Genomic DNA, 14,503 nt, shown 5'->3' with positions numbered 1-14,503 from the left:
TTTCATTTACATTGACATATGATTTTAAATATTTTGAAGAATTTTTATATGCTTAAATAAAAGGGAAAAATGATATTTTAATTATAAAATAAATTTTTGAATATACTTACCCGGTGAATATATAGCTGCAACTCTGTTGCTCGACAGACAAAAAACTGTACAAAAAACCCGCCAGCGATTGCTATACAGGTTGCGGGTGTGCCCATCAGCGCCAACTGTCGGCCAGATACCAAACTCCATGTAAACAAAGACTCAATTTTCTTCTCATCCCACTGCGTCTCTATTGGGGAGGAAGGGAGGGTCATTTAATTTATATATTCACCAGGTAAGTATATTCAAAAATTTATTTTAAAATAAAATATCATTTTTAAATATTTAACTTAGCCGGTGAATATATAGCTGATTCACACCCAGGGGGGTGGGTAGAGACCAGTTAAATATGTTTACATCTTATGAGCTAAGAGTTTTTATTTCATTTTAGAAGTTATCAAAATAACAAAAACAAAATAAATAGGTACCTGGTAAGGAAGTCGACTTAGACGATTACTCTGCCTTATAAGTACGTCTTCCTTACGGAGCCTCGCGATCCTCTTAGGATGCTGACAGACCCCTAGGAGCTGAAGTATCAAGGGCTGCAACCCATACAACAGGACCTCATCAAACCCCTAATCTGGGCGCTCTCAAGAAATGACTTTGACCACCCGCCAAATCAACCAGGATGCGAAAGGCTTCTTAGCCTTCCGGACAACCCATAAAAAACAACATTAAAAACATTTCAAGAGACAGATTAAAAGGATATGGAATTAGGGAATTGTAGTGGTTGAGCCCTCACCCACTACTGCACTCGCTGCTACGAATGGTCCCAGTGTGTAGCAGTTCTCGTAAAGAGACTGGACATCTTTCAAGTAAAATGACGCGAACGCTGACTTGCTTCTCCAATAGGTTGCGTCCATTATACTTCGCAGAGATCTATTTTGCTTAAAGGCCACGGAAGTTGCTACAGCTCTAACTTCGTGCGTCTTCACCTTAAGCAAAGTTTGGTCTTCCTCAATCAGATGTGAATGAGCTTCTCGTATTAACAATCTGATAAAGTATGATAAAGCATTCTTTGACATAGGCAAAGATGGTTTCTTAACTGAACACCATAAAGCTTCAGATTGGCCTCGTAAAGGTTTGGTACGCTTTAAATAGAACTTAAGAGCTCTAACAGGACATAAGACTCTTTCTAGTTCATTGCCTATGATCTCCGATAAGCTGGGAATATCGAAAGATTTAGGCCAAGGCCGAGAAGGCAGCTCATTTTTGGCCAGAAAACCAAGTTGCAGTGAACAAGTGGCTTTTTCCGACGAAAATCCGATGTTCTTGCTGAAGGCATGAATCTCACTTACTCTTTTAGCCGTGGCTAAGCATACCAGGAAAAGAGTCTTAAGAGTGAGATCTTTCAGGGAGGCTGATTGTAACGGCTCAAACCTGTCTGACATGAGGAATCTTAGTACCACGTCTAAATTCCATCCAGGGGTAGCCAAACGACGCTCCTTGGTGGTCTCAAAAGACTTAAGGAGGTCTTGCAGATCTTTATTGTTGGAAAGATCTAAGCCTCTATGCCGGAAGACCGATGCCAACATGCTTTTGTAGCCCTTGATAGTGGGAGCTGAAAGGGATCGTCCTTTTCTCAGGTATAAGAGAAAATCAGCTATTTGAGCTACAGAGGTACTGGTCGAGGATACAGAAACTGACTTGCACCAGTCTCGGAAGACTTCCCACTTCGATTGGTAGACTCTAATGGTAGACGCTCTCCTTGCTCTAGCAATCGCACTGGCTGCCTCCTTCGAAAAGCCTCTAGCTCTCGAGAGTCTTTCGATAGTCTGAAGGCAGTCAGACGAAGAGCGTGGAGGCTTTGGTGTACCTTCTTTACGTGAGGATGACGTAGAAGGTCTACCCTTAGAGGAAGACTTCTGGGAACGTCTACTAGCCATCGAAGTACCTCGGTGAACCATTCTCTCGCGGGCCAGAGGGGAGCAACTAACGTCAACCTTGTCCCTTCGTGAGAGGCGAACTTCTGCAGTACCTTGTTGACAATCTTGAACGGTGGGAATGCGTAGAGATCCAGATGTGACCAATCTAGGAGGAAGGCATCTATATGTATTGCTGCTGGGTCCGGGACTGGGGAGCAATAGATTGGAAGTCTCTTGGTCAGCGAGGTTGCAAAGAGATCTATGGTTGGTTGGCCCCAAGTGGCCCAAAGTCTCTTGCACACATCCTTGTGGAGGGTCCATTCTGTTGGAATTACTTGCCCTTTCCGACTGAGACAATCTGCTATGACGTTCAAGTTGCCTTGGATGAACCTCGTTACTAGGGAGATGTCTTGACCTTTTGACCAGATGAGCAGGTCCCTTGCGATCTTGTACAACGTCAGTGAGTGGGTACCTCCTTGTTTGGAGATGTATGCCAAGGCCGTGGTGTTGTCTGAGTTTACTTCCACCACTTTGCCTCGAAGGAGAAACTCGAAGCTTTTCAAGGCCAGATGTACTGCCAACAGCTCCTTGCAGTTGATATGCATGCTCCTCTGACTCGAGTTCCACAGACCTGAGCATTCCCGACCGTCCAGTGTCGCGCCCCAGCCCAAGTCCGATGCGTCCGAGAAGAGAACGTGGTTGGGAGTCTGAACAGCCAGGGGAAGACCCTCTCTTAGGTTGATATTGTCCTTCCACCAAGTCAGACAAGACTTTATCTTTTCGGAAATTGGAATCGAGACCGCTTCTAGCGTCTTGTCCTTTTTCCAGTGAAAAGTTAGATGGTATTGAAGAGGACGGAGGTGTAGTCTTCCTAGTGACACAAATTGTTCCAGGGATGACAGCGTCCCTACCAGACTCATCCACAGCCTGACTGAGCAGCGTTCCTTCTTCATCATCTTCTGGATGAATAACAGGGCTTGATCTATTCTTGGGGCCGACGGAAAAGCCCGAAAAGCTAGACTGTGAATCTCCATCCCTAAATACACAATAGTTTGGGATGGGACCAGCTGCGACTTTTCCAAATTGACTAGGAGTCCCAATTCCTTGGTCAGATCTAGAGTCCACTTGAGATCCTTCAGACAGCGACGACTGGAAGAGGCTCTGAGAAGCCAGTCGTCCAAATAAAGGGAGGCTCGGATGTCCGATAAGTGGAGGAATTTGGCTACATTCCTCATCAGCCTCGTAAACACGAGAGGAGCTGTGCTTAGGCCAAAGCACAGGGCCCGAAACTGGTAGACCACATTTTCGAAGACGAATCTCAGAAAAGGTTGGGAGTCTGAGTGAATGGGGACGTGGAAGTAGGCGTCCCTTAGGTCTAGCGAGACCATCCAGTCTTCCCTTCTGACCGCTGCTAAGACTGACTTTGTGGTCAACATGGAGAACTTCGTCTTTGTGACAAAGACATTCAGAGCACTGACGTCCAGCACCGGTCTCCACCCTCCTGTCTTCTTTGAAACTAGGAAGAGACGGTTGTAAAATCCCGGTGATTGAAGGTCCGAGACTTTGACCACCGCTCCCTTCTCTAGCAAAAGAGACACTTCCAGTTTCAGGGCTTGTCTCTTTTCTTCCTCTCTGTACCTGGGAGAGAGATCGATGGGGGACGTTGCTAGAGGGGGTTTGCGTACAAAAGGGATTTTGTACCCCTCTCTGAGTAACTTTACAGATTGTGAATCTGCGCCTCTCCTCTCCCAGGCTTGCCAGAAGTTCTTGAGTCTGGCTCCCACTGCTGTCTGAAGTTGCGGGCAGTCAGACTCTGCCCTTAGAGGACTTGGATCCTTTCCTCTTCCCTCGTTTCCCTTCGGCACGAGCACCTCCTCTGCTGGAGGCTCTGCCACAAAAGGGCGGAATAAAGCGAGACGCTGGAGTGTCTATCCTCGGTCTAGCGGAAGATGAAGGCAAAGGGGGAGCTTTGCGAGCTGAGGACGCAACCAGATCGTGGGTGTCCTTCTGAACTAACGAAGCGGCAATATCCTTTACCAAGGTTTCAGGAAACAGGCACTTGGAAAGGGGAGCAAAGAGAAGTTCAGATCTCTGGCATGGTGTAACTCCAGCAGACAGGAACGAACAGAGAGACTCTCGCTTTTTCAGGACTCCGGACGTGAATGAGGCAGCTAGCTCATTGGACCCATCACGGACGGCCTTGTCCATGCAGGACATAATGAGCAAAGAAATATCTTTATCTGTCGAAGAGATTTTCCTGCTCAGGGCTCCTAAGCACCAGTCTAAAAAGTTAGACTTCAAAAGCCCTAAAGATCCCTTTAAGAAGGTGGTCCAGGTCCGATGGTGACCAACAAATCTTCGAGCGTCTCATGGCAAGGCGGCGGGGAGAGTCTACAAGACTTGAGAAGTCGCCCTGGGCAGAGGCAGGAACTCCCAAGCCGAGAACTTCTCCCGTGGCATACCAGACGCTCGATCTAGAAGAGAGTTTAGATGGGGGAAAGGCAAATGCTGTCTTCCCTAAACTCTTCTTGGACTCTAACCAGTCTCCTAACAGCCGCAAAGCTCTCTTGGATGAGCGTGAGAGGACGAGTTTAGTAAAGGCAGGTGCGGTAGAAGGCATGCCTAATACAAACTCTGACGGCGGAGAACGAGGAGCCACAGAAATAAAATGGTCAGGAAACAACTCTTTGAATACAGCCATGACTTTTCTAAAGTCCAAAGATGGTTGAGTTGTCTTGGGCTCGTCCAGTTCTGACTGTTGATCGTCTTGTTGTTCAGCAACATCCTCATCAGATAGTTCCTCATCCGAAAACTGATGAGGAAACGGCAACGGAGTGGGCAACGTCTGGTTCGCTGAGTCCGGTCGCACTGGTGCATGCGTGACGGAACCGGACGCAACGTCATGGAACTGCTGCACAGTCTGTGAACTGTCAACAACCATGGGAGCGCGAGGACGCACAGCGTCCACCCGAGACTGTCTAGACCGTCTGGGTTGTGCATTCGAAACCACACTGGGTTGCGGAGGTTGACGCACCGCGTCAAAACAAGTCACCTCTGATGGTTGTTGAACGTCCTGAACGTCAACAACCACCTCCGAGCGTCGCTTAACGTCAACGTGCGGCTGGCAACCCACACTGGGTCGCATCGGTGGAGGAACCACCTCAACTGGTAGACGCGAGAAGGTTACCTCAGCGTCAACAGGACACACAACCGATCGCTTGGGAGGTTGTTGGCCAGACGGTTCAGCAGCAACCTTATCCGCATGAAAGTCCTGCATCAAGGACGTAAGCTTGGACTGCATGTCTTGCAGCAAACCCCATTTAGGGTCTACGGAAGCAGGTGCGGCAACAGACGGGGTTAGCTACTGAAGCGGTACCGCTTTGCCTCTCTTAGGCGGTGAGCAGTCGTCAGATTATTATTATTATTATTATTATTATTATTTGCTAAGCTACAACCCTAGCTGGAAAAGCAAAATGCTATAAGCCCAAGGGCCCCAACAGGGAAAATAGCCCAGTAAGGAAAGGAAAGAAGGAAAAATAAAATATTTTAAGAACTGTAACATTAAAATAAATATTTCCTATATAAACTATGAAAACTTTAACAAAACAAGAGGAAGAGAAATTAAATAGAATAGTGTGCCTGATTGTACCCTCAAGCAAGAGAACTCTAACCCAAGACAGTGGAAGACCATGGTACAGAGGCTATGGCACTACCCAAGACTAGAGAACAATGGTTTGATTTTGGAGTGTCCTTCTCCTAGAAGAGCTGCTTACCATAGCTAAAGAGTCTCTTCTACACTTACTAAGAGGAAAGTTGCCACAGAACAAATACAGTGCAGTAGTTAACCCCTTGAGCGAAGAAGTCCGAACTGACCCAGTGGCTACATCCGGGACGTTGGACTTGTCCTGAAGGGACCGACTTACGCTTTAAAGGTCGTGAGACCTTGGTCCAAAGTTTCTTACGAGAAACACCTTCAGACGACGAGGTAAAAACGGGCTCTCTCGTCTTACGTAGGTAGGGGCGATCTTGGGGAGATACGCCTGATACCATGGAGGGAACGTCTGTTCGCTGATCAAGGCCTCTCGAACCCATGCGTCGTACGACATTGCTTCTCCCCTGGGCTTGGGAGCTTGCAAGAGGTCCCGGACTAGGAGGACGACAGGCACGAACAGACGAACCCTCAAGCGCAACACTGTTCACAACACTTTCACTAGGCACTTTTTCACTTCCCGCGGCACTTTGGCACTTTAGCTCCTTAACATCCGCCATGAGTTGATTGCGGTCACTTGCAAGGGACTCAACTCTCTCCCCCAGGGCATGGATAGCATGTCAGCCATCGATGGTTCCTGAGTGCTAGGAGGGGGGTTAGGAACAACCACTACAGGGGAAGGAATAGGTTGTGGGGCATGAGGAGAGGAAAAATCTATCGACCTAGAAGAACTTCTCCTAATTCTATCTCTCTCTAGCCTGCGTGTGTACTTTTCAAATTCGATAAAATCGAATTCCGAAAGGCCCACGCATTCCTCACACCGATCTTCCAATTGACAGGTTTTACCCCGACAATTGGAACAAACAGTGTGAGGGTCGAGAGAAGCCTTCGGAAGACGCCTAGAACAGTCCCTAGCATTGCATTTTCTAAACTTGGGAACTTGTGAAAGGTCAGCCATTTTGAATTGGTTAAGGGAAAATTCCAAAAAACGATCTAAGTCATCAACAATGAATCCGATACAAAAAAGAGTTCAAGGATTTATTTGAAGAAAAACCCTGCACAGCGAAAGCTCAAAACCAGAATATAGCACTTCATCAAAGATGATGGGAAAAACTCCAGGTTTCAACAGCGAGTAAAGTACGTCTTGTCGACACGTCGACAGAGAGAAAATTGAGTCTTTGTTTACATGGAGTTTGGTATCTGGCCGACAGTTGGCGCTGATGGGCACACCCGCAACCTGTATAGCGATCGCTGGCGAGTTTTTTGTACAGTTTTTTGTCTGTCGAGCAACAGAGTTGCAGCTATATATTCACCGGCTAAGTTAAATATTTAAAAAACGAGATTACATGATGCAAAATACATCCACCGGTGTTGAAGGGAGTAGAAATATCCGGACGTAGAGTTCGCTCAATGGCGCTCAAGGGGTTATGGACTTTCCTTACCATTACATCATTCATGCTAAATAATCAAGTACTTTTTTAGGATTCTTCTTCATAAAAATTCTGAATAGGTATCAAATATAATTCCACATATACTCATCTTTTTCCCATTATATTCACCAACTGTACAGTAAATCCTTTCTACTTGTAGCCTAAGAATATTTATTAATATTATTCCTTGGAAGCCATGTCTGGGTATTTCAAACCCATTTTTCAATATACCTACCAACAATGCTATTTCTTTCTTTGTCAACTCATTTGGGTCACCAATACTGGTATCCCACTAACCGTAATTATCAATAAAAAACAGCTTACTCTAACCATCTGCAACAGATTAGATATAAAAGAAATGAAGAAATTTTTCTTACCTTAACCTCCTTGATGTCTAACATAGCATAAGCATGAGTAGGAACAAGGCCCGCTCTGTCAGCAGCAGCATCACTCATCTCCCCCGTTGCCATGGTAACGAGCACATCTCCCCGGTGAAAACGGTCTAGTATCTTTTTAAAAGTCGCTTCTTTGTTGAAGTCTTTGTCCTTTATTGAAACACGTTCTGGAATCCATCCAGTGAGGGCGTACAAATCAATGTTACTGTTTGACCCTGGAAAATCATACCCTCCCATCACTTTCATATAAGCTTTTTCAACTAAGGATATCCAGAATTCATTTTTATTTGTCGAGTAGGAACACAATAACTCTCCATGATGACCCTGAGGTAACTGGTCATCTATGATAACTTTCCTAGGAATTCCATTTATGTGAAGCTTAATCATATACTTTCCACAGGGATTATACACTGGGTCACCATTTCGACTCTTGGGGAAGATGATGTCGGTGATGAGTCTCTTTTTAAACCTCTTTTCGTAGAGGGCACTGATAGCTACGGAAGCAACAAAGGAACAGTCGGAAACACAAGTCTGCTTAATGCTGTAGTAGTCGATAATTTCAATCATTTTAGGACTGCTTGAAATATCCTCTGGTCTCGCCCATCGGGCAAAGTTTTTCCTTTGCTTGGGAGCCAGGGCAAGTGGTCCATCCTTATCAGTAAAAGGTAGGGAATATGCAAATTTTTCTTTCAGATCGATGGACATGAAAGGCAAGTAGTCTCTCCCATTTATATTTGAGGTCCTTTTGAGAACCTCCAATTCTTCTTTGGAATACTCAGACTTTCCTGATAACTGGAGACCATTTTTTCGAGATGCTGTAGGTTTGCCTGGAAAAGGTAAATGAGTTAGACATGTTACCCATAATCTAAGTTAGTTTTACTGTGTGCAAAAAAAGACAATAAGTACATAATTTACTTAACTGACCTTATCATTATTACTGTTAATACAGTATTATCATTTCTATCATTATTATGACTTTTCCTATTAATATATTACAAATGAGTTTATTGAAACCATTGAGTGACAGTTCTTATATGAAAGGAAAAAATCAAGAGAACAAGGCAAATATTAAAGATGTTATCCTCAGGAAAATAAAATCACATTAAATGTAAAAATGGAAACCTATAAAACTTTACGCAGCCACAATGAATTTGTTTACAATTTCTTCCAGATAAATTCTGTATCAAAAATACTTAATCTATAGAAAAATTCACTTCTATAGAAGAGCTGCATAGCTTGTCGGACTACTAACGACAAGTTATTCACCTAAAAACATTCTAATTGTACAAAGATATAGTGAAGAGTTGGATAGAAAGAAGGCTTTTGTCACGGCCACCATTCTCCTTCCCCCCGCCTGCCTTCCCTGTACAACAAGCAGGTTGTTTGTTAATTGCTTGAGCACTTGTCACGTCTTTTAATTAGCAGTCGCAAGTGGGATTGCTTGCTCCCACCTCAACGTAAGCCAATCAGGATACGCCGTGACTGCTTCTGGCCTGTATATATACAGGGTCTGAGCTGGATCGGTAGTCACTGGCAGCTCATTACTGCTACCCACTGCTACAAGTCTGCCTCCCTCACCTGTATTGTGTATCGTCTTTCGTCTTTGTATCATTTTTGTGAACTTCTCTGCTGTTCGGCTTTTTCGGCTAAGTATTTTGTAACCTGTACCTCGTAATCCCCTTATCTCACCAGTGTGTTGTCCAGTGTTAGGGCAGTTATATTATCTTTATATTTGTGTGTATTATTTTGTGTGTATTATGTTTACTTTATATGTACTGTATATGTTTACTGTGCACTGAATTAAATTAATGTTATGTTACTGAAATATTATTTCAACTTCCCATTCCCAGCATACCACAGTTACATGCGTTTCCCTTGCTTATCTTCACTTTTAATTTTGTTATACCTTGGGTATTCGGTATGCAATTATATTTAATTTTTTTATTTTTTTTCACATTCTAACACCCAAGTTGTGACAAGTGGCGACCTTCCCAGGACGTAATTGCTAAGTTGGTGATCGTTGTCCTTTATTTGTTACTCCCTTGTGTCCTGTTAATTATTAATCACTTTCTTTTACAGTGACAGTGCTTTGATTTTGTTCAGTGCTTTTATATGTTTCTTGTATCTGATAAGTGAAGTGTTTTTTTATTGTAAACCAAGACGAGTGTTGGTATGTGCAGTTTAAATTCTTACGGTAAAACTCGTTTGGTATTGCACTTTGTACCGCCACACCACATATGTTAGATCAAGTGCAGTAAGTAGCAGTCATAGAGTTTACTCAGTTTAAAGTGTTCACAGCCCTCACTAGTAAACTTTATCAGCGTTAGGGTTAGCTAATAAGTGCTTACTTTCGCTCTCCATTCCGTGTGTACGGATCATTATTGTTTGTGTATCTTTATATCAAGTATCATTTATCGTTCCAAGTATCGGAGTGTCCATTTTTTTCCCAAGCCTCTCATGTTTCTCCAGTATCATTAAAAATCTTATTCAAGTATCTTTACGCGGTATGTGATTGTCGGTGACTCAGACGCGAACACTCCATCTATGAATCCTTATCAAGTATCTTTTTTAAGTATCGTTTATACAAACTTGTGTTTGTCTCAGTCTCACACGAACAATAATCTTGGGCATAGGACTAAGGGTATAACGAGACATTAATGAGGGTCTGTCTAGTTATCGAAGGGCTGTTTCTGTTTTACGACCCGGCCGTCCTTGTCTATCGAGTGCTAGTTACAGCTAGTTCAATAATTTCATTTGATTCTTTCCCTGTATTCTTTTTATTGTTTACTATTAATAATTAACCATGTCGTTTAACCTAGATGACTTTGTTGCTAATCCATCTTCGGATAAGTTAGCAGGACCTCTCAGAAAAGATGATTGGAAGCAAATTGCCCATCATTATGGCATTGAAATTCACTATAAGCTAAATAAGACTATGATTAAGAATGTGGTGGTTGAAGAGTTAGTCAGCCAAGGGGTACTTGCGGCAGTCGCCATAGATACTTTAACCCCGGCGAGTTCGGTGTTACCTGACGCTCAGGCTGAACCAGCGGGTTACCGCTCGCCTCTCGTTCTGTCACCTGTTAGGCCTTATCAGCGATTTACTGAAGTCAATCCCTTAGAACTGGAGAAATTAAAATTAGACTATCAATTACAAATGCAAAGAGAACTGTTAGAAAGCGAAAAAGAAAGAGAAAAACTCAGATTAGAAGTAGAAAACGAAAGAGAAATCGAAATTCAAAGAGAAAGATTCAAACTAGAAAGAGAAAGGCTTGCATTAGAAAAGGAGAAGCTAGAAAGAGAGTTAGAGTTAAAATCTAAAGAGGTGGACATAACAGAAAAAAACAAAGAAAAGGTACTAGAATTACAGGAAAAACAGTTAAAATTAAATGTAGGTAACATGTCCTCCCTCCTTCCTGGTTTTTCTGAAGATGATGTTGATGGGTACTTTAAAACTTTCGAGATTATTGCTAACAAACAAGAATGGCCAAAGGATGAATGGCTTACCATCCTAACTCCAAAATTAACAGGAAAGGCTCTTAGGGTATATAACAGTTTAGATAGGCCTGAGGATTATGATTTTGTTAAGAAACAGGTCTTGTATGCCTATGCTCTTACTCCTGACGGCTACCGACTGAAATTCAGATCCTTAACCAAGTCCCATACCCAAACTTATGTGGAATTTGCCACTGATAAATTGAGACAGTGTAAAAAGTGGCTTGAGGCTATTAATGTAACAACATTTTCAGAACTAGTTAATGCTGTTGTCTTGGAGGAGTGGAAGAATAAGCTTCCCTTCCACTTGGTGAGATATGTGGAGGAAAGGGGTGAGAAGGAGCTGATCCGAGCAGCAGAGTTAGTGGATGCTCAGGCGTTGATGATAGACACGTGGGGGAGTGGAGCTCGTAGGCAGAGCCCCAGTGTGAGACCCCCCTCTGGTGAACACCTTGCAGGAGTGGGGCGAGGTTTAGGAGGCAACAGTTCACGTCCTGCTCCCCAGCCAGTAACCTGTAATTATTGTAAGAAACCCGGGCATATGATCCAAGAGTGTCGTCATCCTGGGTGTAAAGTGTCCAAAAGTTCTAACACCAAACACACAGTCACTTCTTCTAAGCCAATAGCAGCCTCAAATGTGCCTGGTCCTAATCTCTCTCTCTTTGACCCTTTTATCTCTCAAGGATTTGTGTCGATATGTAAGGGTGATCATAAGTACCCTATTACTATACTTAGAGACACGGGTGCAGCCCAGTCCATTCTATTATCCAATGTCATTCCGAACATTTCTGATTCTTACACCGGTGAAAAAGTTTTACTGTCTGATCTAACTTGTCAAACGTCTTATCCCCTAGCAGAAATTTATCTTGAATGTGACCTTCTATCCTCCCCTGTTAAAGTAGCCATACGTCAAGACTCCTTGCCTGTACTCGGAATTCAGTTTCTACTAGGTAATGATCTCGCAGGTACCCTAACAGTTCCTCCAGTGAAGATAGTAGACCAACCTTTACCTGTTAGTCCTACACATGATCTGGATGAAAGACTTCCCCACTTTTTCCCTGCCTGTGCTGTCACCCGGTCTCAAAGTAAGGTCTTAACTGCTCCCTCTGCTAATTCTTCATCCTTAACTCCATCTTTACCTACTACTCCTCCATCCTTTGGGAAGGATGATCTGATAAACAGGGCCATGAACAAAGCAGAACTCATTCAGGCACAACAGCAGGATCACACTCTTTCTCATGTACTTCACACAGCTACCGACAAAACAGATATAGACACCACTCCATGCTTTTATTTTGAAGATGGAGTTTTAATGAGAGCATACAGACCACCTACCCACAATAAGTTGCAGTCCTGGTCAGAAACCCATCAAATAGTCCTTCCTACATCGGTTCGGAATAGTGTCATCAAATTAGCTCATGATGGTTTTGCAGGACATCTAGGTATCAGGAAAACTTATCTCAAAGTATTGGAACATTTTTACTGGCCGGGGATGCGTAAGGACATTTCCAGTTTCGTGCGGACCTGTCACATTTGCCAGGTAGCGGGTAAGCCTAATCAAAACATTCCCAAGGCTCCCCTCAAGACAATTTCTATCAAAGAAGAGCCTTTCAATAAAATAATCATTGATTGTGTCGGCCCCCTACCTAGGACAAAGAAAGGAAACGAATATCTTTTAACTGTAGTCGATGTGACCACCCGTTATCCTGAGGCATTCCCCCTTAAATCCATCACTGCCAAATCTGTAATTGCTCCTTTGTTATCTATGTTCACCTCTAAAGGAATCCCCTGTCAGATCCAATCCGATCAAGGTACTAACTTTACAAGTGCTCTCTTTCAACAGGTCCTTACTGAACTGGGAATCAAACATGTTGTCTCCTCAGCCTACCATCCACAATCGCAGGGGTGTCTGGAAAGGTACCACCAGACCCTAAAATCCATGCTGCGAAAATACTGCCTGGAGACTGGAGCAAGTTGGGACACTAACTTAGATTGGTTACTTTTTTCTATTCGGGAAGCCAATCACGAATCTATGGGTTTCTCACCTTTTGAGTTGTTATATGGGCGACCCATAAGGGGACCCTTAAAAATATTGAAAGATCAGTGGTTCATGCCCCAGTCAGACAGTCACACTAATGTAAATGCATATGTTAAAAATCTACAAAGTAAATTACAGGAAGTACGTAAGTTTTCTAAGTCCCACTTGTCCCGGCTCCAAGGCAAATATAAAGCCCAGCATGACAAGAAAACGAAAAGTAGAACATTTAATCCAGGGGATTTGGTTTTGGCTTTTCTACCTATAACAGGGAGCCCAATGCAAAAGAGGTTTTTAGGGCCATATAAAATTAAAGAACGGCTGGGACCACTTAACTATGTTCTTGAAACCCCAGACCGACGTAAAAAACAACAGTTGGTACATATTAATCTGATAAAGTCCTACCTTTCCAGACCACCAGAGGAGGGTACCAGCAGTTTGCCAGTGACTCTTGTAACCATTAATGATGATGTAGCTCCTGTGGCAGTGACTTTGTCCGAGGAAAACGAAGGCACCCAATCCATTGACTTTCCCTTGCCTACCAGTGCCTCATTGAATCAAGAACTATTGCTTCAGTCTGATGAGTATTTTTGTGGGCTTAACCCTTGTCAAAAACAGCAGATAATTCACTTGCTAAAACAATTTCCAACTATTACCTCAGAACATCCAGGCTCTTGCAATATTCTTAAACATGACATTCAGTTAAAAGATCCAAACCAACCTCCCATTAGACAACGTCCTTATCATCTTAACCCTGTCAAGACTGAAATCCTCAAACAAGAAGTACAGTATCTTCTTGATCATAATCTAGCCGTACCTAGTCAGTCTCCCTGGGCTTCACCCTGTATCTTGGTTCCTAAACCTAATCAAACTTACCGGATGTGTACAGATTTCCGTAAATTAAACAACGTCACTGTCCGGGATGCCTACCCATTGCCACTCATTGAAACACTGCTAGATACAGTAGGAAATGCCTCTTTCATTTCTACAATAGATTTACTGAAGGGTTATTATCAGGTGCAGTTAACCCAAAGAGCCCAGGCCCTTTCTGCCTTTATTACCCCGTTTGGGCTCTATGAATATCAGGTAATGGCTTTTGGACTTACTAATGCTCCTGCCACATTCCAGAGACTCATTAACTCCGTCATCCGAGACCTACCAGGAGTTCATGCCTACTTGGACGATGTGGTGGTGGTGGCGACCAACTGGAACGAGCACGTGGTGCGTTTGAGTGGACTGTTCCAACGGTTGGAGGACGCAGGACTCTTCATTAACCTCCAGAAGTCTGTGTTTGGTCGTGGCACCGTGACCTACTTGGGTCATGTAGTGGGAAGCGGTACTGTGCGCCCAAAAGAAGCCAACGCGGAGGCGATCCTTTCCTTCCCTACACCCACGACACGAAAGGAGGTGATGAGGTTCCTCGGGATGGCGGGGTATTACCGTCGATTCTGCAGCAACTTCTCGACTGTGGCTGCACCCTTCAC

The 14,503-nt window shown here is 43.7% G+C and overlaps 2 protein-coding genes and 1 pseudogene across 2 annotated transcripts in view; 2 read left to right on the top strand and 1 right to left on the bottom strand.

Annotated features, from left to right (window-relative positions):
- The window catches only part of LOC137656812 (mitochondrial thiamine pyrophosphate carrier-like), a 615,169-nt gene that overhangs the window by 170,701 nt on the left and 429,965 nt on the right, over positions 1 to 14,503 (top strand).
- Positions 1 to 14,503, top strand: part of LOC137656101 (uncharacterized) — a 505,345-nt pseudogene that overhangs the window by 107,364 nt on the left and 383,478 nt on the right.
- Positions 1 to 14,503, bottom strand: part of LOC137656809 (calpain-7-like) — a 95,910-nt gene that overhangs the window by 29,857 nt on the left and 51,550 nt on the right. Inside the window, exon 6 of the mRNA XM_068391120.1 lies at positions 7,472 to 8,316. Coding sequence (XP_068247221.1) covers positions 7,472 to 8,316 — 845 coding nt within the window. The remainder of the gene's footprint in view (positions 1 to 7,471; positions 8,317 to 14,503) is intronic.

Source organism: Palaemon carinicauda, chromosome 17, assembly GCF_036898095.1.
Source record: "Palaemon carinicauda isolate YSFRI2023 chromosome 17, ASM3689809v2, whole genome shotgun sequence".
NCBI lineage: Eukaryota > Metazoa > Arthropoda > Malacostraca > Decapoda > Palaemonidae > Palaemon > Palaemon carinicauda.
Note: the sequence above shows the minus strand (reverse complement) of the source record. Positions and strands in the feature narration are given on the sequence as shown.